The sequence below is a fragment of the Daphnia pulicaria genome, chromosome 6 (genome assembly GCF_021234035.1).
Source record: "Daphnia pulicaria isolate SC F1-1A chromosome 6, SC_F0-13Bv2, whole genome shotgun sequence".
In the NCBI taxonomy this organism is placed as follows: domain Eukaryota; kingdom Metazoa; phylum Arthropoda; class Branchiopoda; order Diplostraca; family Daphniidae; genus Daphnia; species Daphnia pulicaria.
The window spans coordinates 19349702-19371521 of NC_060918.1; the positions used below are offsets into that span (position 1 = coordinate 19349702).

The 21820-nt window shown below is 39.5% G+C and overlaps 4 protein-coding genes, 1 long non-coding RNA gene and 2 pseudogenes across 8 annotated transcripts; 5 read left to right on the top strand and 2 right to left on the bottom strand.

Moving 5' to 3' along the window:
- The first annotated feature begins 2520 nt into the window (after window positions 1–2520).
- On the top strand, window positions 2521–4791 carry LOC124342164 (annotated as a pseudogene).
- Window positions 4792–8980: 4189 nt separating this feature from the next.
- On the bottom strand, window positions 8981–10163 carry LOC124342165 (annotated as a pseudogene).
- LOC124342253 lies at window positions 10161–10913 on the top strand. Its single transcript, XR_006918728.1, has 3 exons — window positions 10161–10305; window positions 10382–10486; window positions 10781–10913. It is a non-coding gene; the product is annotated as an uncharacterized LOC124342253 (long non-coding RNA).
- A 123-nt stretch (window positions 10914–11036) lies between these two features.
- LOC124342251 lies at window positions 11037–12730 on the top strand. 3 transcript variants are annotated; one of them, XR_006918725.1, is made up of 4 exons: window positions 11037–11904; window positions 11971–12064; window positions 12123–12553; window positions 12610–12730. XR_006918725.1 is itself a non-coding variant. In XM_046795222.1 (3 exons), exons 1-3 carry the CDS (start codon window positions 11845–11847, stop codon window positions 12407–12409), a joined length of 441 nt encoding a protein of 146 aa, XP_046651178.1. In that variant the 5' UTR covers window positions 11037–11844; the 3' UTR covers window positions 12410–12730. The 3 variants fall into 3 exon arrangements, 1 of the variants encoding a protein (XP_046651178.1); XR_006918726.1 differs by having other exon boundaries at window positions 12123–12547; XM_046795222.1 differs by having other exon boundaries at window positions 12123–12730.
- Window positions 12731–14625: 1895 nt separating this feature from the next.
- LOC124342250 (corepressor interacting with RBPJ 1-like) lies at window positions 14626–16161 on the top strand. The gene is given in 6 exon segments (XM_046795221.1): window positions 14626–14889; window positions 14977–15071; window positions 15141–15391; window positions 15461–15621; window positions 15696–15787; window positions 15857–16161. Coding segments are annotated over 6 exon segments (921 nt in total). The 5' UTR covers window positions 14626–14817; the 3' UTR covers window positions 16107–16161.
- A 159-nt stretch (window positions 16162–16320) lies between these two features.
- LOC124342166 (paired box protein Pax-7-like) lies at window positions 16321–17935 on the top strand. Its single transcript, XM_046795131.1, has 3 exons — window positions 16321–16548; window positions 16839–17040; window positions 17103–17935. The coding sequence occupies exons 1-3, from the start codon at window positions 16321–16323 to the stop codon at window positions 17693–17695; spliced, it is 1023 nt and encodes a 340-aa protein (XP_046651087.1). The 3' UTR covers window positions 17696–17935.
- Window positions 17936–17983: 48 nt separating this feature from the next.
- Window positions 17984–21397, bottom strand: LOC124342249 (dnaJ homolog subfamily C member 10-like). Of its 2 annotated transcripts, none has more exons than XM_046795220.1 (10): window positions 21182–21397; window positions 20718–21108; window positions 20444–20655; window positions 20281–20384; window positions 19890–19917; window positions 19664–19833; window positions 19346–19598; window positions 19088–19283; window positions 18729–19002; window positions 17984–18644 (listed from the first exon to the last, which is right to left on the bottom strand). In XM_046795220.1, exons 1-10 carry the CDS (start codon window positions 21182–21184, stop codon window positions 18173–18175), a joined length of 2103 nt encoding a protein of 700 aa, XP_046651176.1. In that variant the 5' UTR covers window positions 21185–21397; the 3' UTR covers window positions 17984–18172. The 2 variants fall into 2 exon arrangements, with proteins under 2 accessions (XP_046651176.1, XP_046651175.1); XM_046795219.1 differs by having other exon boundaries at window positions 19890–20102; window positions 20163–20384; window positions 21182–21396.
- Between the last annotated feature and the right edge of the window lie 423 nt (window positions 21398–21820).

Sequence of the window (21820 nt, forward strand, 5' to 3'; positions counted from 1 at the left end):
GATTCAATAATTGGCAAGTGAAAGTAGTCTCAGGCAATTCACTGCCGGCCAAAATGAGAGTAGGAGAAGCTGTCGGATCCAGCACGGTTTTGGGTCGGATATTGCACATTGACTTGTTGGCACTCGAAATAATGCAAGAAAGTTTTCTTCTCCGCGTTATCCAACTGACTGAATCGATCCCACACATGTTGAAGCCGTCAAAGAGATGCATTACGTAGTCCCGGGAGGAAACCGGATGCCCTCGATCCAGAAGGATCGTTTTCTGCAAGATTTCTGTGATCTTTTCCAATCCCTGGGCGATGGACATACGATTGGCTTCTTCAAGAGTGATCTCGCCAAGGAAAACGGTGCGAAAAGGGGCGACGAAACGCATAGCTTTGCCAAGGTATTGCAAAGCTTTCAGCTTCCGCATTCCATTTTCGTCATCAAGCAATAAATCAGGGAACGGGAAACCCATAATAGTCAATGAATAAGACGAATCAAAATTGGGGTCACTGAAGGCATCGACAACGTTCCAGGTGATTCTGCTCTCTTTTACTTGGGATATTAGACACTCTGTCGATAAAAAGAATTAAAAATCGAAATGTTTCTTTATTTATAAAAATACTAGGTCTGTGAATACCTTTCAGCAATTTGAGCAAGAGTTCATTGCCTGGTAGTCCTAATGCCGTCCGCATTTCACTGTAGAATTGCCCCAAGAACGTAAGCTGGAAAGGCGTGTTTGCAAAACGTTACCGAGCATTTCTAGCAAAAGTGACATGAACGATTCGTTTGGAAAATTATCGATAAACTTCGATAACATTTGGTCACCAGGTGATCGGATGAGCTCTCTTAGTGGTATTTGGCTGAGCCACTATGAAGGACCTCGTCAACGAAGCAATAATCCCAACCATCACCAAAGGGAAAGACCCAGTGCATATTAATTGGGCGTGGATCGAGGTGAACGACGAAAGTGACACGGCATTTGATTTTTCCGAAACGTTGGTCCACTTCCAACTTTGCCAGTTGAAATTGCTTGATCGGACCATTCATCGCGTCGTACTGGACAATGAGACAGAAGTTGGGATCAGCTAAATCTTCATCGTCGATAGAATCCAGCAGCCGGATGAATTCAAGTTCACTTTGGACGTCAAACAGCCGGCTGGTGAATGAGTCGAACAGGGTAATCTCCAAATGGCGAAGCGTTTTGGTCATGATGACTATTCGATTTGGTTTGATATTACGGAGAGCGTCAATGCTTTCCAAAACAAAGTTGTTGCGGTAGTGCAAGCAAAAATCCTATACTGGAATTCTGGCGTTCCAATTTGATCATGGCCGGCGTCTCCCAGATGATATTCGCAAAATTTGGACCCTCTTCGTCTGCTTTTCCTAAGTCCATCTTGACTGATTCCTCCATCCTGCAAATGGAGAGCCAATGAAGCAAAGGATTCTTCGTGATAACCGTAGATCAGCTTTCGTCTCTTGACCACATCCAGAACAGCTAACCAAACAGAATACAACTCAATAGAATCCTGAATGTTCGAGACGGTCGATACGAGACGATCAATACTCAACGCTCTGGCTACTCGGTGACTTCTTTTAATGATGGAAACGAACCATTTCACGCAATCCGCATGGAATTTCGATTTCGGCAATCCGTGTTGACAGATTCATCAATGTGGGTGTCTTCGGCTTTGTTGCAGAGCTGACCAAAATCATAAATGTGATCGTAGAAAGCCAGCGGCAACTCGTTGACGCGGTACACCATTTAGCTCGGCATTCCATCTAGCGGCAAGGAGATAATATCCACCGTAAAGCGCGAGGTTGTTTCTGGATTCACCTACGGAAGTGTGCCCGGACGAAACACAAGTGGTGGAAGCGTGGGCGATTTTTTAACGTGGGTAGAGGGAAATTTGAGGAATCTCTTGAGTCTTGACAAACACAGAACGTCGCAAGGCAGGCACCGAACACAAGTAGACCATTGGAAGAAGCTTCAAGCAGCTTCGTTTGACTGAATTTTGTCAACCCTTGTTAAGTTTCCGAATCTTAATTCTTTTCATCTGGTTTCATTTCAGCTGTCGACAATGCAACCTGTCGGCATATCACGAAAAGATCGATAATGAATTCAAATAGCAGGCAGTAGCCTATGTTAAACGAGTAGGCTATGAAGATATCAATCAATATTGTCTCTGAGCTAATTTCAGATTAATTTCATTAAAATTTTATAAACAATTCTTGTTCCACCATGAGTTGGCCTGAAAATAATTCTAAAATATGTTTACACCTTAGTTTTCATTGTTGAAGGGGCAGAATGGGGAGAGAACACTATCGGAAGAGGGATGATCCTGTTTAAATGTTTGACAATTCTGCTTCTTGGACTAAAAAATAACGATAGAAAAATTAATTGAGCACAACCTTACCTATCCAGACCTGACGAATGTTCATATCCATTACAAGTGTTGGAATTGTTGATGGCTAACGCCGGATACTTAGAATATTCTTCCAATTCTCCCTATACTGCGTTTCGTTCTATGAACATATATGCAGGTTAAAAGAATGTAACTAAATTTCTAATTTCTAATTGATAATACTTCTATTCGGGATCCGGATACAAGTAATTATTTTCACTAGTAAATATGGTATCAAGCACTAACGAAATTTTGCTTTATTGAAATTAAGGACACAAGTATTTTTGTTCTTAAGTAATTATGGACTGTTGTATTTAAAATTTTTAATAATTCGGGCATTAAGTAATGCATGCAACGTGTATTTAGTCAAATACTTGCTAGTAATTATGGTCACCAGTAATTAAAATTATGTTCACAAATAATAGGTTCTATAAGTACAATTGTTCGTAAGTCACTAGCAACGACTTAAGTAATTATATTCTTAAGTAATTGTTCTCTTAAGAAATTATTTTCTTAAGTAATTATTCTCACAAGTAACTATTTTCTTAAGTAATTATTCTCTTATGTATTTATACGGTGTAAACACTTTTATTATTTTGTATTTAGAGAATTAAAGTAAAACGTCATTTATTGATTGCGTTATTGCGTAGGTTCATGAGGTTCAGGTTGCGTACAAACTTTTACGCGTTTGCAGGTTTTAAGAACGCGCCTGGAAATTACATCAACAGTTTCGAGTTGTCTGCTTGTCACTTGTCAACTCAGTTAGTTTTTTTCTAAAAGTCAGACAAGAGTTAATTGCTGGTTAATTGAGGCTCAAAAGTCAAAATATGCGTTGTTTGTGAAAAATATTTTGTCTTGGGTAACATATTTTCTTTCTTTATAAGTAAACGTAAGTTAACATTTGTGTAAAAATGTTTGTTTATTCTGTCTATTTGTTAAGAATCAAATTGTTACACCAGTTAAAGGAAACAGGAGTTTCATCAGAAGAGATAAAGCATCATCAGTACTACAACCAGGTGGTATTGGATGTCAACGAATTTTAAAATGCTTCCCTCCAGGTAGCAATAATATTTCTTTGATGTATATTTTCTATTCTTAAAATTTTGTTATCCGCCTAGGTATTAATGAAAATATTCAAGCAGACCTCCAAGTAAAAGTCACAGAGCTGATAATTAGACTTCTGATAGCAAATGAAGGTCTCCATTACCATCAGGTTATAGCAAAATTAAATTACAAAGATGATCCTCTTACAATTATTATGCTTCCATGCACAGGGTTTTCACGATATTGCTATCACACTGTTACTTGTTTTAGGAGAAGAGAAAAGTTACAGTGTGTTATGCAGACTTTCCCAATCACATTTCCAACTGTTTATGGGCCCAGATATGGAGCCGATCTACAATGGAAATTCTTAACTTAGTGTATGCACTAGTCAAAAATGAAAATCATGATTTGTACAATTATTTGATGAGGTATTTGAAACCCCCTCTCCCCCCCCCCCCCTAAAAAAAAGAGAAAGATTATCTTTAAAATTTGAATAACCTGTTATAATTCTAGGTCGGAGCTAGGGACAATTTTCTGCCTTCCGTGGGCGATTACTTGGTTTGGCCATGTTCTCAACGATTAGGAAACTGTCGTAAGATTGTTTGATGTATTTATGTTCTCACATCCATGGACCTCTATGTATCTATCTAATGTCGTCGTGTTACATAGAGCAAGTGATATTTTCTTGACACCGTGCGAGATGCCGCTTCTACATCAAATGCTCTCCAACGTACTATTTTTTTTAATAAGCTCTTTTTCGATTAATGTTCTTACAGTTTTATCTTAGGTCCCTGATAATCTACCATTTGATAGTCTTATTACTGAAACAGAAAAGTTGATGCGAACCTATCCACCAGATGTAATGGAAACAGTTGTCCGAGAGATGCACGCTGAAAAGTATCCTAAGCATTTAAGTTTCTGCTGATATTTCCTGAATGACATTAATGTTTCATCTTGTTGTAGTATTCGTAAGATAAAGGAAGAGGACGAAGAGAGGAAAAGGAGAATGGAACAGAGAACGGCTGCTTTACAAGGGAAACATACAAAAGCGGCTATTCAACGTTGGACTCCTTTGGATTCAGAAATTTAAGATCCCAAACTGCGAAGGTTGTTGCACTTAGCGTAAGCGTTGCAACATTCTCATTTATTTATAACTATGTCAGACCGAATATAGAGATATTTTGAAGTTCCATTTGTCATGTATAAATGCTTGTCATACCCAATAATTAAGAAAAACAGAAAATTTCATAATATTGAAAATTGTACCTGTTGTGTTCCTCTTCTGTTAAAGAGCATTCCCATATTTCAAATTTTATGAATGTGAAAAATGTAATTAAATAAACTGGTTTTGTATTCATTATTCCATGTGTTTTACACGTTGATCAGCCACACAGCTTTCTTGGCTGTCTATACAGTGCCACCCTATTGGACCGATTTCACAATCTGCACATAGCAAATATTTATAGTTCCCAACCGTTTTAGAAAATCCAACAATATCAAATTGGAACATATCAGGTATCAGCCAAGATTTTGTGACAAAGACAAAGTCTAGACCGATTGATCGATTCAACTCTGATGTCACCTTCGGCGAAAATCTATTTCGTTTCTTCAATCCATATCAAATTCAAAAAAAGAACTAAGTTGGTCAATAAAAGTGTAGTAGACATTGAGTATAGACAACAAGGGCGTTGTGCTGATTAATTCGTCATTGCCTCAAACTTTTCTTGCATGTGGCAGACGAAAATGGCACTTTTCGCGAATCGCTCAAGAAAATGTATTTCCTTTTTGTATTTTTCGAATAACGCGAAATTGCGCTGCGCGACTAACAAGGACATGTACTTGTTTGTCCGCAGGAATTGCTCATATTGCAAAGGTGGAGCCAGTTACATTGTCAGTCCCGAACTACTGATCGACGAAGATCGATCAATATGACACTCCTCCAAAGATAGATCTTACCTGTGCTGTACGTCGACATGTTAAAGTACTGAGCAGGAGAAAATGTAACTTCTCCGACGCTGTTTTCAACCCGCCACAATTTGTCGACATTTTCCCGGATCCGCAATTGACATCTTTGTTTACCATAGCCAGGAGTAAAGAAATCGGAGTCCAATGCCAAGCTTGTGATGTTTCAGCACTTAATGTAAGTCAGCAGTATTGAATTTAAATTTGTCAATAGCATTATAGCTAATACAAAACGTATTGGAAAATTTAGATCAATACGGATTGTGCTACGACCGAGGCCCACGGAGTTTTCCACAAGGAAGGTGGATGGCCTCGCGATGTCAACCCGCAAGAAGCCGCTGCTTATTCAGATCCTTTTTGGAAAAATCTGTTTGACCACAAAGAAAATGATTCTTACATCAAATGTTGAAATGATGAATATTGGTATTGACATTTGCCGATATGAGAATGATATGTCTCTTTATTCAGCAGTATAACTTTGCAAGTAACAATTCCTTCCATGAATATTGAATAGAAAGAGCTGTGCAACCAGAAATAATTTTACGCAGCATGAGTCAACTACGTTCCGTCTCGTTCAATCCGCGTGACCAAGTTCACATTTTAGCTGGTGGATCGATTTATGACGCTGTGTGAATTTGGGACGTTCGTATAAGAGTCAAGGTCCAGTCGAATGCGTCCCCATTGGTGTCGGTCTGTATTCGAAACGGTTGAATTGGATGGCGGCCGGAACAGGATCCGACATCAGGATAACGCTTCCGGTCGTCGGTTGTCGGCTGTACACTCCTACACGAAGACAAGTTTGAAATTAAGTTTTCAGTTTGAATAGTTATTAATTGGGTAAGGTTATACCATTGTCGACTTCGGCCAGGCTGTTGACGCCGTACGCCCGGTAGTAGACGGAATAGGAGAAAGACGAATTTGACGGCTTGATCATGAAACCGGAATAGATTCCGTCACCGGAAGTCACATCTAATAATTATGGGTATAAATTATTTAACAATTCACCTGCTGAATTTTTTGGGGTTATACCTGAAATGCCTTCGTCCATCAAAGGGATTTCGGCCAGCAAACTGGAAGTCGATCCACCACTGTCGCTGACGTAGACGAAGGCCGTGACATTGGCTCCTCGAATCGGCTTGTTGTTCTGCGTCAGCTGGGCGTAGAGGCCGACCGGCGCTTTAGTGAAATCTAACGGCTGTTGGTTATCCAGGGCGCTGTTCCAGGTCTTCAGCTGGATTTGAGACGAATTGGCAGACTCAGCCCAGATGCCCAGTCGTTTATCCGTCAGACTGGAACTTCTTTGAAAAATGATTTCAAATCGCCAAAGACCCTGCAAAGAAAATAAAAATTTAATGAATAAAAAATGGCATGTTTTCACTGCGAATTTCAGAGTTTTCGAAATTCAAATTCGAATTTACCTGAGGAAGTGGTTCAAGCGCACATTCCAAGGTAAATGTAAGGAAATCTTTTTAAATAATGGCTAAGTCAGTTGTGTCGTTTCGCAGTCCGTTCGGTTGAGTGAGGGTGAACGATCTGACGTTGATGGCTTCGTTTTCGTCGTCGGTAGTAGAGGGAAACCAGCAACCTGGACGCTGGGCTGTCCAGGTAAAAAGTACCCGTCTTGTTGACGTCGGAGGACGAATTCTGAATAATGGACTGCTCAAAAATCTAATCAAATCAATAACAAAAATGAGTTTCGTGATTCATAAGAGAATTAAAATTTGATTTGAATTTACTTTAGCTCGGTGAGTTCTCGTTTTCTCATAAACGGACTGAAGGGTATTGACCGCCCAATGGCCATGAGTAGGCGCTCATTGCGCGGTTGTTGATGACATTCGGCACGAAATTCGAACTGCCGTAACGAGTCAGCTGGGCGATATCCACCTTGGTCGTCGACAATCCAAAATGAACGAGATGGGCGTTGACTTTGTTTTCTTGGTACGACTTGACCCAAGTACTCAGACTCGAAAATGTTTGAACTGCCGTTAAAATAATGACGTCCTGCCCGCTATAGGCTCTGCTGTTACGTCATAAAAGAAGCTTAATTATTTGCAAACCCGTAAATTATAAAGTATTTTTACCGTTTGAGCTCTTTCTAGAGCTTCGCCAAATTTATCGGAAATGCTACCGACATATTTCAGCTCAGATATTTTCTCCAGCAACTCGATTTTGGTGTCATAGTCCATCAGCACAATCGGCGATTGTAACTCGGTGACATTGTAACCATAGTACACGTCGATGGACAGCCAAACGGGATCCACAAAGAAGCTGACGAATTGCATCAGAGACGATCTGGCTGTCTCAAACTATAACGCAAACGACACATGTAATAAAGTCCATTCGCTTAAAAGTTATAATTGAAGACATCAAGTCAATTCGATTACCGATTTCGCTTCCTTGAATGACGCCATATCGAGGACGTAAATCATATATTCTAAGAGGGAATGAATTAGCGAATGCACTCGCTAATAAGAAATTGTATTAGCGAGATGATTCGCTATTTTAATTTTGATGGTGGTGAAAGAGGGCTTGAAATTATGATCTATTAGCCAGTGCTTTCGCTAATGAAATTTAATTAGCGAGTTTATTCGCTAATGTCATTTGGGACGAAGTACACCGACGTTTGCTCAAATCGTTGATGATTGGGCATGTACTGGCGTGTACAATACGTCCCCACCCATTATTAGCCTAGTTTTCTCTAAAAAACCTTTACTATTGCAATTACATGATCTCATCTCACGCGGTCTTATAATGGAATTCGACATCCAGCATACCCAGAAAATCTATCAGCAGCTCGTATAACACACATGTTTTGGCGGAAATCAAAGGAAAGGGCGAGTAAAGGTCGCCATCCATTATCTATCCATGTATAAAACACCAGACCAATGCGAACAACGTATCTACCGGTTTCTACATAATCTACTCAAGCAGACTGTTGGCTATTCTATTGTGTTCATTCTTCAAGTGAGCGTAGCCCAACTAGCCCCTCTGTAACTGGTTAATTAAATCTCTTGTCAATAATTACAGAGGCACATTTGTAATTTTCGGTAATTTTTTTTAATGCGCGTAACTTTGAAACAGAAAATACGTTTCCTTTTACAGGTGTGTCCGTTTGTAAGCAGTAAAAATGAGTAAATCGCACGAAATTTAATTTATCCGGATGTTAATGAGAATGAATCTTTCCCTCGCATCGATTTCTCATCTTAGGAACAGACGCAAATCGTTGGACCCGAAGTTTGACGCTGTTGGAAAGCAATAAGCAAAGTTTGATGTCGTCTCGGGTTTCAATTAGAGACACGCTTGCACACATTTGTATACTAGAATGACATTACAAAATTTAAGAAAAGATTATCGTACCTACTAATTAGTCTCGGCAGTCATGCGTGTATAGCTGTGAGACAAGCTAGCTTCTAGCTTTAAAATTGTTTTGAATTACACAACACGCGGTTCTACCATGGACGATACATGCAATATTTCATTTAGCTCTATAGGCTAGCTGCTAAATAGATTTAGGAGCGAATAACAGCTTCAAAGTTGAGTCAGTGTTCAAATTAATAATGTGACTGTCAATTTTATCGGGCATGGGCTGATGGCAAACATGTATTATAGTCGGCTAACAAGATTAATACAGTGGGAATGAAGCTTGACTGACAATTGCACACATGTCTACGTTGTTTTTCAGCTGAATTCGAGTCAGCTGTAGTTATTACACAAAGTAGAAAAATTTTAGTAATAAGGTCTGAAGCTGACAAGATGTATGTATAACGCACCGTGTACACTGTGTAAACGGGTTCCTCAAACGGGCCATGCATCACCGGCTCTTTCTTGGCTTCGACAGGGGCCGGAGCGGGCGACGGCTCCTTCTTCTTGAAATCCGGCAGTGTAGATTGGTGTTGCTATTATGTTGATTATGTACGAAGACATTCTGTGGTGTTGTGGTCAGTGGTTGTTCGACACTTTTAGCCAATTTGATTTCGTCTTTGAGCGGCCACATCCAGGCGTCCATGGACATCCCGATTCTGCGAGTAATTTTAAAAAGGAAAGATTATTATAATACTGTCGATAATGATATGGTAGTATCAGCTTACTTGAAGCGTTTGTCAGCGGCCAATGTGCGTAACAGCGTTGCAGAGCCGAAAGAATGGCCTGCAATCACACTCATGCTCAAGTCCATCACTCCCTGCAAATAACCAAAGCATTAATGTGTGACCTCATAATTTCTTTTTGGCGATGAATAGCGTACTTTGAACATTCCCAGATCCACCGTGGCTTGGAGAACATGTTTGATATCAGCACCGTCGTTGAGCTTAAGTAAATCTAGAGTTTGACTACATTCACGAGTACGAATTTCCAATTGTTCTTGTCTGAATGGCATATCGTCTTTTTCAAATTGCATTAGTTTGTACGGGATCCAGCTTTCGACTAAACCTCCTTTACTATTTTGTTCCGTTTCGAGACTATAAGTCATGCAAGCGGAGCCATCCCTTTAAAAGTTAAGATTTAGTGGAGAATGTCATTATTTAAAACAAATTTGTTTAAAGTAAGTACCTGTGTTCAATAGCTGCCACTATAAACCCATGTGATGATATGTCTGAGCAGAAAGTTGAGTAGGCAGTACGGCACGCAGTAAGACCATGAGAAAATACAACACAGGAAATCTTTGTTCATTGCATAGCTCAGCATCTACCACTACAGGGATGTATGAATTTCCTGGCTCACATACATCACAATTAGTTGACTTTAACCTTCTGTTAAAAACAGGTACTTCATTTCGCTACACACCAAAGGCCCAGGATATCAGCTTCTTGCCAAAGAAAGGAATCATTCCTAGTACTATGGTGTAACCTTCTACGTATTTTTGGTGGGGGAGCCAGCTTGCCCAACGGGAAGAATGTTCCTTTGGAGAAAAGAGGTAAATAGATTAACTAAAAAAGTTCAGCAGCAATTTGAGAAAAGGTCGCTTACATATACATCTTTTATTTGACTAGGATAGTATACTCGAAGAAAGCAACCATCTTCCTTGCTGGGTCCACCAGTCATTTTGTTGGTGTAGCCAACAACATACTTCCCTTTATAATCAATAACAACATTAAGTAAGTTGATTACATTTACAAAACACAATTAATAGTAAATAAGTAATTTACCCGAAGGAATCGGTACATGTTTCTTGCCATCATGAGAATGAGGTAATTAGACAGAAAAATAAACAAACATTTTTACAGAAATGTTAACTTACGTTTACTTAATAAAGAAAGAAAATATGTTACCCAAGACAAAATATTTTTCACAAACAACGCCTATTTTGACTTTTGAGCCTCAATTAACCAGCAATTAACTCTTGTCTGAGTCTGACTTTTGAAAAAAACAAACTGACAAGTGACAAGCAGACAACGCGAAACTGTTGATGAAATTTCCAGGTGCGTTCTTAAACCTGCAAACGCAACAAAGTTTGTACGCAATTAATAAATGTGGTTTTTCCTTTTGTGCAGCATCACCGGCATCACTATCATTCTCTAAATACTAAATACTAAATACTAAATATCATAATTATTCATTCTTGTACGGAATATAAACAATTAAATATGACAAACTTTTTAATTAAAATGCTTAAGAACATAATTACTTAGGACTTGAATTACTTATGGCTTTAATTACTTGTGAATTTAATTACTTGCAAAAGGGAATTACTTGTGTTGGTTAGCTAAATTACTTGTTGCCAGTATTACTAACCACCTTAATTACTTAGATGACAGAAAATAATTACTCATGAATTTTATTATTCAATTCCGTATTTACTTAAGAGAAAAATTACTTACACCCATAATTATTGATCTTATTTACTTAATACCCCAAGTGCTTGTGATAATAATTACTTGATGCCCTGACTCGTGGAAATACTTATGTACGTATTTTTAAAAATATATTTTACTTATGCAGTTTATTACTTGTGCAACATTTTATCTATGACAAATATGTAATTAATAGCAGTCCTAATAAATATTTTTATTTATGGAAAATTGTTATAATGCAAAAATGTATTACCGAGCACACGTCTTTATGAGCTAAGTTACTAGTGCAATTCATTTTTAAACGGTGTTACTTATGGGAATCCGTCATTGTGCTACGCACCCCATTTTAACCTTTTTTTAAAGCTTAAGATAGTTGTAAACATCGCCATTTTGGCTTTGACAAAATTTCGTCTGCTAGAACTTGAAACACAAATTTTCAAAAGTTTTACCTCTGTGAACGTTTCCGTCATTCCGTTTTAGAAAGATGGTCCTGTCAAAGTTTGAGATAAGAAAAGCCCGATCAATGGTTGGAGACTCCAGGCAAGCAGTAAGAGTCAGGGTAGCTTTCGCAGCAAGCTCGACGGCCGAAAACTTCGTGACTAAGATAGCTTGTCACCGTGAGGTACAGTCTGGCCTACTTTCAGAACACGTACAACAAGAGTATGTCACATGCATACATATTTAACTGTATTTTGGTACACAATATATGGGCTTTTAACGGGGTACGTATAGACATAATGAAAAATTATTTACTTTAAATTATTTTCTTACCTTTTTTGGTGCTGCAGATTGGGGTGATTACCAGCCATGGGTGGGGCCCACAGCGAGAAGCACTACTAACAATTGCAGCTGGAATTGTTTTGAATGATCCTCATCAAAACGGTTACTATAAAGTAAAAACTTTTATCATTTGATAATCCTTACATTATTTTCCTCTCAGGTAGAGGCGGTAGAGCCCTTGTTGCTCGTGCTGGAGCCCATCCTGGTGGTGGCATTCGTGGTCTTGGTGCTGCTGTGGGAGCCAATGCTGCTCAAGCCCAAGGCGCAGCTGCCCACATTGTAAATCCTGCTGATGGTGGCCTTGGTGCACCAGACCATGTTGCTGCTGCAGGAGACCAGGCTGTTGGTGCACGCCCTGAAATTCCCATTAATGCTGCTGATGGTGGCCTTGGTGCACCGGACATTGTTGCTGCTGCAGGAGACCAGGCTGTTTGGTGCCCGTCCTGAAATTCCCATTAATGCTGCTGATGGTGGCCTTGGTGCACCGGACATTGTTGCTGCTGCAGGAGGGTGCTGAAGGTGGCCTTGGTGCTGCTGCTGAAGTCCAAGTTCCCGCTGTTGGGAGGGTCCCTGCTCCTGGTGGTGGTAGAGGTAAAATAGGGTTAGAAATGAAGTTTTGTAATTTTTAATTATTTTTTTTTCAATAGGCGGTCACCGTGGGAATCTAGGAAGGGTTGTGAATGGACGTGTTGGAAAAGGACGTGTTCGAAAAGGCCGTGGTGGTGGAGGTAGAGTTTGAGTGCACTCCTGTCGTGAATAACCTAATAACACAAAGTAAGAAAAAAATATTAATTATTAAGAATAGGAATTATTCAACTAATCTATTGTTTTAATTTCATGGTTAATTAGCAAAATTATCTTCCTTTTTTTTTCTTTTGGGCATCTCTTCTAATGCTAATTGAATGTCCTTTTTTTCAATAAAATTACTTAAACAAATATTTGTCTTTAACTTATTTTTTAATTATGAAATTTGTAGCCAAAAAAAAGTGTTACATACCAGGCACTGATGATATTTAACAATGGTGCCGCATCTTCGTTTCCTCTGCTCCTCTTCTTTAACTACGTCATGACTATGACGAACTTAATCAACGCACAACTAGCGGTACAATTACTAACCAAGTTATTCATTCCCCACCCCGACCGCCGAGTTTTAGTTACCCCCCCCCCCCCATAGATGGCATGGAGCTTTAATACAAGTGCATAGCGACATTGGGACGGATCACTACAAAAACTTTTGCAAACCGACACTAGAACGCGACACTAGAACGTCCGCATTTCACTAGAACGTCTAAATTTTAGTAGCGACACTGGGCCGGGAAACTTCAACAAATCATAACGACACTAGAACGTCTCATGCGTCACTAGAACGTCCATAATTTATCGGCGACACTAGAACGGGAAAACAACAATTGTTCGTGCGACACTAGAACGTCCAAATTTTACGAAATTTTAGAGACGGTACCAGGACGGGACAAGCTGTCAAGCTTTATGGAACGAAGACATCGAAGATCTGCAAGAATTCGATCCTTTGTGCGTGTTCGAGTTTCCCGATAATCCCAATAATGTTTCATAGTTTCAACGGGGTTTTGTTAATAACTTTAATAACTGACGTTTATTCGTTTGTGAATGGCATTATCATTTTTGTCTTTGTGTTCGGAGGATGTTGTGTTATGAATAAGTATTACGTTTTTTTATTGTAGCGCGGGAGGATGATGTTTTTTTTTGTATTTTTAAAGATTTTTTTTCGAAATGTATCAAAGAACAAAGATAATATAGGTGGTTCTCTCATTTTTTTATCCGGAGAAAAAAAAATATAGTAAACAAGTTTGACTTTTTGTTATTAACGCGCACAGTTAGTTCGATTACAGATGTCCCTGTAGGCCTACAGGTCGGGATAAGGGGGAAATGCTGATTGGCAATGCAATTTCACGTTTTGCTTGGTCCGTACTACATCAACATGCTGGAGGGAGGGGGAAATGCAATTCTTGTCAGACCGCTCGTCCTGTTACTTTGTGTTCAGAGATGATTTCAAGAGGGGAGGGCGGTGTACATATTTCTTGATGGGGCTAGACATGTCGATCTTTGACCCAATTTTCATCTGGAAAACAAAACCAAATCATCGTCATTTTGGAAACGGGTTTAATATAATATGGACGGCGGCGTAAGAATATCACGTAATAATAACCACGGCTTCAATGAATAATAATATAGGCTGCTGCTGCTGCCGAGATAACTAGAATTTTCGGTTTGGCCAACTATCAAAAACATTCGAGTCGGGTGATGTAATCAAAAATAACAAAAAGGGCCCTGGCTCCTTAATGGACGTATTAGCAAGGCATGAATCATTCTCTCTTGATTCTCCCGCCGTGATATTTTTTCATTCTACGGTCGCGGTACTTTAGCCAATTTTTAAAAAAGGCGAAGCAGAGCGGCAAAAAGGGCGTGAGCCACACTCACACACACACGCCAGTCACGACCTTGACATAAAGGCGAAACCCGACCGTGATAATACGCGCGGGCCCAAGAGGAAAAAAAACAGTCGGGAATGAAGAAAAAAAATTTTTAGGGGTAGTACCAAATTTGACCGCTAGATGGTGGTGGCGTTTTTTTTTTTTTTTTAATTTAATTTTATTTTTTTTTTGTGGCACTTTCGGCGCGCCATAGCATACCGTCGCGGCGTGTGAGACCAAGTTGGATTTGTCGTAGATTGACGCAAATGATTGTGCGTTCTAAATTTTCGGAAAATTCTGACTTACTTTTTACTTTTTAGTGATTCATTTGGTCTATTGTATCCTTTTGGCTTTGAGTTTTCTCCATTTTCTCCAGCGGAACCACGAATTTGAAGAAGCTGAAAAATGGGCAAAGGATTCAATAACTACATGTGCAAGAAATTCTTTCACCCTGGATCTCGAGATAACCTGAAAAGGGTATGTCCGACTCTAAACAACCGTGTGTCAGTTTAAGATCAGTTGTAGAATTAACTGTGTAAACTATTTGAATCGATACATTTTTAGGTCTGGATGGCTCAACAAAAGACAGATGCAGAGAAGAAAAAGCAGGAAGAATTGAAAGCTCAGTATGAAAAAGAACAAGATTTATACGTCAACAAGTAAATCCACAACAAAAAATTTAAATATAACATCATTTATATTAACTGATACTTTTTTTTTAAATTCAGATCACTTGTCAGCAAGGAAAGCAAGGAGAAGCTGAGTGTCAATTTTCTGTATGAACCACCACCAGGAATGAAGAAAGAAAGAGAAAAAGAAGATGGGGAACCAGAATTCAAGTTTGAGTGGCAGAGAAAATATAATGCTCCACGTGAAGATTATTGTCGTGGTGATGAGGACATCAGGGACTAACCTTTTGGTATTGCTGTCAGAAATGTTCGTTGTATCAAATGTCACAAATGGGGATACGTAAACACAGGTAAGATATAATTTAACTGTGTCATTTAATTTTTTTTTATATTTCAAGATTGATTTTTTGAACATGTAGACAGGGAATGCCTATTGTTCAACAAGGCAAGAGATGCGTTTGATGATGCCATTGCAGCTGCTGATCCTTCTGAGAAGTTGATGAATGATATGAAGGAAACTGGTTTGGCTATGACCAAAAGTGCTATTAGTACTTTAGAGCAAATGGCGGTTCCAATGCAGGTAATAAGTGCAATGCAAACCTGTATTTATTCATTTTTTCCGAGTTCTGACAGTGCTTGTCTTTTGAATTTTAGAAACAATTATCCAAGTCTGAGGAGAAGCCTGCAGCAGAAGAATTGACATTTCTGAAAACTTTATCAACCAAAGAAAAGAAGAAACTACTTAAGTATGTGCTTTTCTCATCACAAATTCTCGTGTTTAATATATCTATAAAGTTTAATGGTTCATTAATTAGGAAGCTGGAAAAACTGGAAGACAAGCAAAAAGCGAAAAAGAAGAAGAAGAAGAGAAAGAATGAAAAGAGAGAAAATAGAAGTCCGCCTACATTGACAGCATCTTCTTCACGGGTTCTACAACTAAGAAGCAGAAGTCCACTTCCATTGACAGCATCTTCGTCGCGTAATGAGAGACGTAGAAGTAGAAGTCCGTCACGGTTGACAGCATCCGATGCCTTCCACCCTTATCCTCCCACTCACCGACTGTGATGCATCTTTTTCTGGTGTAAAGTGTTGTCCAATAAACTTAATCTAAGCAGCACAAGTTCATTCTTAATAATTTCGAACCCTTACACATTGAATATCTTTTATTAAATAAGTTGATATGTCCATTATTACGCATTGATGATACCATTATTGTATTATTGTATTATTGCCGATATTATCAAGTCCTCCATTGTTCCTCGTTTGTGATTGACCTATTATGTATACGTATTCTTTTGCAGGCCGCTCGAGCGAAGATGAAGATTCGTCGGATATCGAATCGAAGCCCGGGATCGCGCTCAAGCGGAAACAGCGCCGCTCTCGGACCACCTTTAGTGCCGATCAGCTGGAGGAACTGGAACGAGCATTCGAGCGATCCCAATATCCGGATGTCTACACCAGGGAAGAATTGGCTCAGAAGACCCGATTGACCGAAGCCAGAGTTCAGGTGAGTTCCAATAAATAGACTTCGGAATCTATATCTATCTATCTATGCATTTCACAGACATTCTGAAACACAATGTAACATTCCTCCGTAAAGAAAAGATATGGCACCATTTTCAAAAGCCAAGGTTATAATACCAAAATAGTCGCTAGTTAATCTGTGCTGAATATCAGCACGTGAAATACGTGTACGTGCTCGCAAACGGATGGTTTAAGAGAAAAGAAAAGAAGGAAGAAAGAAAAATCCTTTTGACTTAAACCGGATTTTTATTTTTATTTTTCGAATTCCAATAGGTGTGGTTCAGCAACAGGCGTGCCAGGTGGCGCAAACACATGGGGACGTCGCAACATCATCAACATCCCAACTCGGGGGGAGGAGGAAGCTCGTCATCGGGGCCGAGCATCGGCTCCATCGGTCTGCCTTATCAGAGCCAACCGGCCGTCGCCTCCCATATTGGCCAATACAGCGCATCGGAATCGACTGGAACCACGTCAGGTATTTATTCAAAATAAAAGTCTTTATTTTAAAGTACACAAGTTAATTCTATTGAGATGTAGATCGTTGCTGGCCGGATCGCACTGGTGGTGGCAATTTCCTGTTTCCGCAATCAGCAAACACCGGAGGCGTAGCTAGTTCGGCATTCAACACGGCGGAATCTTTCGGACAATTATTCGCGACCGCTGCGGCGGCTACACCAAGTGGCGGATTAAGCAACTACACTCCGACTTCTTCTTCCGCATCATCCGCTGGTGTGGAATACCCACCGCATCCGCACCATCACTTACCGGGGGCCCTTGGCGAAACCGGTTGGAATGCTGTGAAATCCGGCGGCGGCGGCGGCGGAAGCGCTGGCAATTCGATCGGAACCGAAATGCCCAGCTGGACAACTGCTCCGGCTTCTTTCAACGGATTCGACAACTACAACGGACTGGCCACGGGTGAAATGTTTATGGGTCACCATCATCACCATCACCATCATCAGAGCTATGCGGATGTCGGAAAAGCCGCCTCGGCCTCCTTCTCTTACGGCCATCATCACAATCCGGCCGTTGTGGGCGTTTCTTCGGCCGCCGCAGCCGCCGTGGCTTACCGGAACTATAATTTGGCCAAAGGAAACAGTGCTGCGGCAGCCTCATTCGGATTTTACTAAAACAAAAATTACTTAAAGAAGGATAAATTATATTTTCAAATATTTCTGTGAAAATGTCATCATAGGGAGGGATTGTAAAATCTCAGGAATGAAAAAACATTCAAACGTATTACTTGATCTGCATATTTTCTTTTCTATCATGCCTTAAAATATTACATCATCATCTTATCAAACATTAAACTAGTTCATCGGAATGTAATCTCTACGCTAAAGTAACGCATGTCTCTTAATATTTTCTATTCTTATCTTTTTTTTAAAAATAAGGAAAATACATTACATTAACAAGAATTTCGTATAATCCAAAAACATTTTTATTAAGTATGGGCAGAACAGGCAAAAAAGCGTTTCTTAAGTATGCAATAAGCACAATTCATTTTTCATTGGGAAAATAACAAAATTGTATAAAGTGAGATTTTGATTTGGCGAGTGTGCAAGAGATTGATCGGAAAAATATTTTGACAAGATCAGGTTAGTGACTTAGAGCTCGTCACGACTGGAAGCAACTTTGTTATCAGAGGCACTAGGAGAATGAGAAACCAGGAGTTCTTCGAGCCACTCCACGAGGTCCTCCACTTTTCTGCGGTCGTTGACAAACGGGATGCCGAAGGGACTCTGATGCGACCATCCCGTTTTACCCGGATAATATCGCACAGTCGGGTAGGATTGAACGCCAGCATTTCGGCACACATTTGGGAAGCTATCACAATTGACTTTGGCAAATTTCAGACGGCGGCCATCGTCCAGTTGCTTGGCGGCTAATTCGAATTCCACTGCAAACACTTGACAAGGACCGCACCACGGCGCGTAATAGTCAACCACCCAAGGAGTACTGGAACGGAGCACCAGGTCCGCGAAGTTGTAATCGCCCAGAGCGTAAACCGACGATGGTAGCGAATTGACCAGCCAGCTGCGTAGCGAATATGCGTCCCGCTGGAAGCCGTTGTAGGTACTAGTAGCGAGACAAACAATTCAATTAATAAAAAAAAAACAAAGAATAAAATCACAGAAAATTAAAAAGTGATAAAACACTTACATGATTTCACCAGAGCGTCCTCCCATAACATACATCCGAATGGTTGGATAGGAACGAATATTGTGTTGTGTACAGAGCAATTCCTGGGTGACGCAATCCACTGATCCGACGTTGATGTTAGTTAATGGGCCGAGCATTCTGGCAAGTGAACGCCACTGGGGTGCCAACTGAATGCAAGGACCGCACCACGAAGCGAAAAAATCCACCAGCCATATTTCTGTCACGGGTCTGTTCAACACCAGCGACTCGAAATTGTCGATCGTCAAATCAACCACTGCGAAAAGTTTTATATAAAACATTTTTCAAATTCATTATTCTCTCACGATTTAAAGCGTAACAAAAGATCATTTCCGAGATACCTGGAGGGCGAAGAACATCTTCAACAAATGTGGCGATATCACGGCTGACAAACTGACCAGTGTACGCATGTGGAGTTGAATAATTATAAAAGATTATTGTTGGATATGAGCGAACGTCATAAGAGGCACAGAGGTCGCGATAAACGGAGCAATCCAGAGAGCCAAATTTTACTATGCCACCAACCAGACTACTGGCCTGAAATAAATAGAATTGAAAAACAATAGTTCTGGAGCCACAACAAACTACAATAAGCTTACTCTTCTGAATTCAGGAATAAGACGCATACAAGGTGGGCACCACGGAGCGTAAAAGTCAACAACCCAAGGGTGTCCATCTTTGAGACAACTGGGAAACGAACTCGGATTCAGCGTTTCCAGATTAGGTGCCCAAATGCTGTTTCGTGCAAAATTCACTACTTCAGACACACTCACTCCACCGACATGCATCTCTACCGCTCCACCTCGCTTGAAAGTAGCAAATGTCGGATACTTTGTGATGTAATGTTTTTCTCTGTTTAGAAAGAAAAAATCGATTATTCAATAAATGTTTCGATATGGGAGAAACATTTGACGTACTTGCAAAGTTCTTCAGACATATTACAATTGATGTGACCTAATTTTATATGAGGTAAGAGGGCAGGTAGTCGTCTATACTGTAGATCGGTGAAGCGAGACGAATCTTGGCTTTCTGTAAAATAAATGAGCCAATCTTGGCCGAGATCTTCGTTTAACTTTGCCCTGATATTCTATAAACGAGATAACATAAATATTTGTTGGGTTTATTTTGAAAGCTTAAAATTACCTCTAGACTTTCTTCGTCAACGAGTTCCGCTTCCGGAAGCTGTCCGAGTATTTGAGTCGCGATTTCAAGATAGTTAAGACTGTGAATCTCAATGCCAGCTTGAAGAGTAGAATTGCCTGACGGTAGGTATACGGTAGCTGACTGGAATCCGGTCTTGGAACACGATATATCTTTGGAGGAACAGTCGACATAAGCCACTGCAACTAACCCATCCTAACAAAAATCAAAGTTTTGTTTGACTAATTTAAATTGCTTTAACATCTAAATACTGACGAAGATATAAGAGAGCTTGCTCCTGCTTTGCCACGAAGGACAATTGGTGTCGTCGGAATCTTTACAGAAGATGAACAGTAAGGGAGAACTTCTTATTATTTCATCCTCCAGAGTATCCTTAAGGATATTGTAGTTAGAAATTTCAGTTGCTTGAGTAGGTAGTTTATGCAAAACAAAGTTCTGCATGTCTTCAGGAGTCCTCTCCCCATAGTATTTATCTTTCTAAAAATCAAACTTAATTAAAATGAACACTATGATTTCACAGCACAAAAACAACTTACATTGGGATATAAAACAAGTGAAGGATACGATGAGATTCCTTCCTTACGGCAGAGGACCCAGTCTTCTTCACAATTTACAGCTGCTACTTTTATCACAGCATTCAGTTCTTGTGCAAGTTGCCTCCAGTTTGGTGACATAACATGGCAGTGAGAACACATGGGGGAATAAAACTTGATGAACCAATACTCCATAGAATTTTTCACATTTTGTTCTAAAGCAGAATTATTTAATAAGAAAGATGAAAAAACAATAGTTCAAGGTAATTATAGTTACCAAAATCAGATGCCGATAAAGTAATTATTTCAGGATCATCATCATAAATGCCAAAATGGTTTTTGTAGAAGTTCCAATTTTGATATTCTTTGCTGCTTTTGAAGCCATCTTTTATACCATTCTCCCCATGTAGATCATACTGTTTACGGGTCTCTTGATCCTTGAGTATCTCATAAGCTTGCTTGAGATCTAAAAATTTTTGTTGAGCTAGTGGATCATCTGGGTTTTTGTCGGGATGGGTAGTGATGGCAAGTTTTTTAAAAGCTTTTCTAATTTCACGACTGTCGGCAGTTTTTTCCACGCCAAGTAGTTCATAGAAATCTTTTTCTGCGTTGAATTGTTTGACAGTTGCAACTATCAGAAAAATCAACAGAAAAAATCGACCAACCGCCTAAGAAATTCAAAATAAAGTACAGGGAAAAACGAAAATGATCTTAACAGTATACTGGTAGAACACACAATACCATAATTCTCTGTCTTCTTTCCTTTATTAGAAGAATATAAGAGGATAACGAATTAATTAGTTGCCGAAACTGCGAACTTTTAACATCACCAAAAGTGAAAAGTTCCCTTGTTATTAAACCATTAAACCATAGACTACAGGCCTACAAGGTTAGACGACTGAGGCAAACCTACTTAACTGCTAGGCCGGCGTTCGAGGTATATCCCCTTAGTGTAACTTTTTCCCCCCATCCCCTTCTTTAAACCTGGACGGTACACAGCACTCTAGCGGTCAGATTTCCAGCAAGGATAGTAAATATCCATTCAAGCATGATCACATATTCACATAAAATTATCAATCAATGTGTCCAGAAATCGATTGAGTTTAAGCTTTATTTCATTCCATATCCTTAAATACCTAATTTATCTAGATTAGGAAATTTTTTATATGTTTAATTTGTGATTGAAATTCGCATTTTTTTGAAAATTGCGCCAAAAAATCAAATTAAATGTATTTTTTATTACTTATTTTTGTTTATTCTATTTTAATGAATTTTAAAATTCATTTTTAATATTTTAAGATTCATATTTAATATTTTAAAATCAATTACTCCTTGAAATACAACCTTTGTTATAAACTGCAAATAAAAAAGCTTACTCCC